The following is a 4,281-nucleotide window of genomic DNA, read 5'->3' on the forward strand; positions in this document are numbered from 1 at the left end:
ATCTAGTCGGGAGTGGTGCTGACTGAAAACAGATGATTTGGAGCGATTCGCGCGCCATCTGTTGGTCATTCTAAGGACTTATTGAACTACCCTCGTATATCTACCAATTTTCTTCGAACCATTTTATGCTAAGATGAGTCTTGTTTGTTTTAAATGTAAGAAATAACATTGAAAATAAACAAATTTAATTGATTGAAAGCAACACAAGTTACAACAAAATGTTTATGAACAAAATTTTTTTTAATAGGAAGTGCACTTTTTTAAATTATAAAAACATGACAATGAATTTTCAGGGCAGCTGAGAAAAACATTAATTACAATACAAACTTAAAAACAAGTATTGAGTGCCAATTTTCCGAGATATTTGAAAGTTTCGAGTTAAAAAAGTAATGACATTAACGAAAATGGAGCGATAATATTACGCCTTCATTTTTTGTTCACTGGAATACGTTGCGCACGAAATCATAGATTGTCAGGCAATTTTTTAATGTTCTTTTCTCTTCTCCCATACCTCTGCATAAGAATATCAAATATATTCGATTTTAAAATTTCTCTCACACTTCACAGCCTTGCAACGCATACTAATATCTATTGACTAATATGTTCGTTTTAAATTCGCAAGAAGAAATTTTAAGGTGTGTAACAGTTTTATTGACGAAGAATATTCACCAAAGGCTTTTTTACTTCAAATAAAGTTAACAATTAATAGAATTGGAATTCTTTTGTTAAATATCAATTTCAATCTGACGTATATAGTATTATATAATATTATTATTAACGTGTATGGAAATTTGTAATTAGTTACATTAGATACAAAAATTTCTTTGAAAGAGAAGTTTTTTAATAGTTTATGCAAAATAATTCATTTTAATTAATATAAGGTTACCAGATGGTTCGAGTCGAAATCCAGGACACTTAGAAAAGCTGTGATAAACTGTTTGCGACACAGTTTTCCCCTAACCCCTGCACGCAATTCAACTTACGTGTCTTAAAACCAAATGAAGTCAATGTGTTGACTTCATTTGCTTTCACGATACGTAAGTGGAATTGCGTGCACGGGTAGGGGAAAAATGTGTCGCGAACAGTTTTTACTCAAAGTCGTTTGCGTTCATCGCTTCATTGGGATTTTATCAAAGAAAAAATTCTCTCTCAAATGGCGTTCAATTAGCAATTGGCGTTCAAAATCATAAGATTTCTCGAAAAAAATCTGGTTTTGTAAAAACCACGAGATTTCCATAATTTCCAAAAGAAAACGATAGGACATCAGGGAAAAGATTTCTACAAGATCATAAAATTGAAATTGTGAAAAATTCACATTTTTCACCATTTTTATTGAGCATAATACTTTTATCAATAAGAAAATATTTCAAAACTGGTCCTTACAGATCCCTAAAAAATGTAGTGATAAGATTTCAATCTGATCATCGGACTGAGCATTTTTCGTTAACAACCAAAGGGGCCCATATTGCGGGCCCTTGCAATGGCCTTCGTAGGACTTCCTGAATGCCAAATGTCAAAACACATCCAACGTCCAATAAAAGATTTAACAAACTCATGTTAAAAACACTGTTTTTTGTTGTTGCAATTTTTAAAAATCGAACCTACCTTCTTAAAGTGATTTTTTAGTTTATATTCCAACTGGTGATTACACTTTTCCAAAGTAATGTAGATGCCACTAATTTCACAAATTTGATCTGGGAAATTTTCACATGGAAAACTTAATGGATAAGATTTTTGACTGCGTCAAAATTATTTGAAAACGAAGAATTATATACATACAACAATACATTCAGTTCCATAACTTCAGTTATAAAAATCCGGGTAAACTTACGCAGAGGCACTTCTTCATCAGCTTTGATGACCAAAAATGCACTGATGGCACACAGCGCGGAAAGTGATAGTTGCATGCCTGTTCGTTAAAAGTACAGTGGACGTTGTCAATAAGCATTCTCTTTATATAGATTCCCGTATCAAGGACTGTGTGAAGAAACGACGGAAAATTACATTTTATTACATTCTCATATGTATCCGAGAGGCAAGAAAACATAAACATTAGAAAACCAATGTCTTACAAAAGTAGGCATAAAATACATGCTGTCGAACGAAAGAAGTCATTCAGTTTAACTTCTCTAATAATTAAAGCATATTGTCATTTCTGATGTTGAAACCTATTTTGTGAAAAGATATCCTGACGTTACAAAATTGATATTTGTAAGTTAAATATTTCACTTGAGATATGCTATTAAATTTAGGTTCGATTAATTTATAATATTACTACAAAACAATCCTTATAAACTAGCGTCCATCTAACTTTAAGAAATTTCATTGATTCATAATTCCGAAATTTTAATCAGGCTATTTTCTTCAGTCGTACGGCCCAAATGAAAGAAAAAATACGATGCTAGTTGATAAGCATTTTTTTATTAATTCGACGTTTCAGAAAAGTTTTTTTTCTCTTAAGTAAATAATGTTTTTATAACAAATTAAGACTAAAATACAAATAACCTACTGAGAATCATAAGAAATTTATGTTTGTTCTTACCTGATATTAATTGCGTAGAGTGAAAATACATTTTAATGTCAAAAATCTTTTAAAAGTAACACGGTTCAATAAACTGAAGTTTTAGAAGCTCATGTCGAAAAAACATGAGTTATTTTTAAAATTGGAGCCCCAAAACAAATTTTTTGAAAACCCCAAAAGCAATTAAGTTACATTTTTTGATGGAATGAAATTCCAAATACAATCTACATTCTCAATAGTCCCGTTAATCCTAATCCGAGCTCGGGCTCAACACCCACTCCTGCGCTTTTTCCTACTCGCCCGAAATTCGTATCCGACTTTCGCAATAATTCCGCGTGAAGATTATACCAATTTAAACTTTTACTCCTGAAGGAGGAACTTTTCCTAGGGCATGATTTTTAGTAAATTTATTACAAATGATAAAATTTCCCCGACAATTATGAATTGTTTGATTAATTTGATAATTGTAGGAGAAAAGTTGACAATTGTAATACATGGATTAAAGATGAAGCCCTAGATCCTAAGAAGCTCCTTAGCGCCAGCGCGGTACTATTGAGAAAAGGCATAGCAAATTCTTGAGCGCTCGAGAGCGTGACAGTGGTGGGGGACGCTTTCCCGAGAAAAGTTATTCCTTTACAAATCCGATCGCGGCACTATTGAGAAGGTGGACTATGTTTATTAGGACGATCACAAAACAAGACATTGACCAACAGTCCCCTAGCAAAAAAACCTCCAGGTTGACGTGGATAGATAAGGGATGAGCTAGAGAAGGGAGGATTAAAAAAGATAAGACGTAAATTTAGATCAACAATGAGATCGAAAGGGGTGGACGTGGATTTAGATTGAAAAATAGATAGAAAAGATAAAAGTTGATAGATGTATAGTATGATAAAAGAGGGAAGCAAAAATAAAAAAAGATAGACGCGAATTAAGATTGACGGAGACAGAAAAAGGTTGACGTTGATAAATGTAGGATAGGATGTTATAAATAAGAATAAGAGTTCGAAAAATATAGATGTGCATTTAGATTGACAAATAGATAGAATGGGATACTTTTTTTTCTTTTCTATCCTAAAGATTTAAAATTATTCAAAAAGATATGATCTCTACCTTTTTACTTCCAGCATCAGGGTTCTCCGCTTGCGTTTCTCGCCGTGCAGGAACCGCCCTATTTTCATCCATTTAAAAAGAGGTGCTGACAATGTTCACATTAGTTTTTTTTTAAATTAATTAAAATAATATAAATAAACAATTTGCGTTTTATAGAGGCTTGTCCCAATTCGGAAAATCACAAAAGATACTCTCTTACGCCACAAACATCTGTAATTGCTGCCCTGGCGAAACTTTCGGATAGGAAATTTGGTTCGGATGTTTCGGATTGATCCGGATTCAGTCTGAATAATTTTTAACCGATTTGGATCGCACGAAATGTAGAATTTTTTCGGGTGGGTTCGGATTGATAAGAGTAGGTTTGGATACAGATTTCGGAATGAATTACTATCCGAAACTTTCGCCAGGGCGCGCTATAGTCAAACGTTTAACCAACCTAACCTAGTTTGGATAGTTCGTGTAAGTTCGTAGCTGTTGCTATGTGTTTCGATGAAATAAAAACGTTCAATCAATAGTTATTTACAAGTAGTTTATACAATGAGACTATGGTGGATAAAAATAGAAAACTCTAGAACTGTCCAGTTGGCAAAAAACTGAAGGACACGTTTTTACAACATGTTTGTGACATCTTTAAGAGACGGAAATAGGAC

General features: G+C 33.0%; 1 protein-coding gene across 1 annotated transcript in view; it reads right to left on the reverse strand.

Annotated features, from left to right (window-relative positions):
• The window catches only part of LOC117170136, a 26,694-nt gene extending 24,765 nt beyond the window's left edge, over positions 1-1,929 (reverse strand). Inside the window, exon 1 of the mRNA XM_033356680.1 lies at positions 1,832-1,929. Within this exon, the coding sequence (XP_033212571.1) occupies positions 1,832-1,907 (76 nt within the window). The 5' untranslated portion in view covers positions 1,908-1,929. The remainder of the gene's footprint in view (positions 1-1,831) is intronic.
• Between the last annotated feature and the right edge of the window lie 2,352 nt (positions 1,930-4,281).

The sequence above is a fragment of the Belonocnema kinseyi genome, chromosome 1, assembly GCF_010883055.1.
Source record: "Belonocnema kinseyi isolate 2016_QV_RU_SX_M_011 chromosome 1, B_treatae_v1, whole genome shotgun sequence".
Lineage (NCBI taxonomy): Eukaryota > Metazoa > Arthropoda > Insecta > Hymenoptera > Cynipidae > Belonocnema > Belonocnema kinseyi.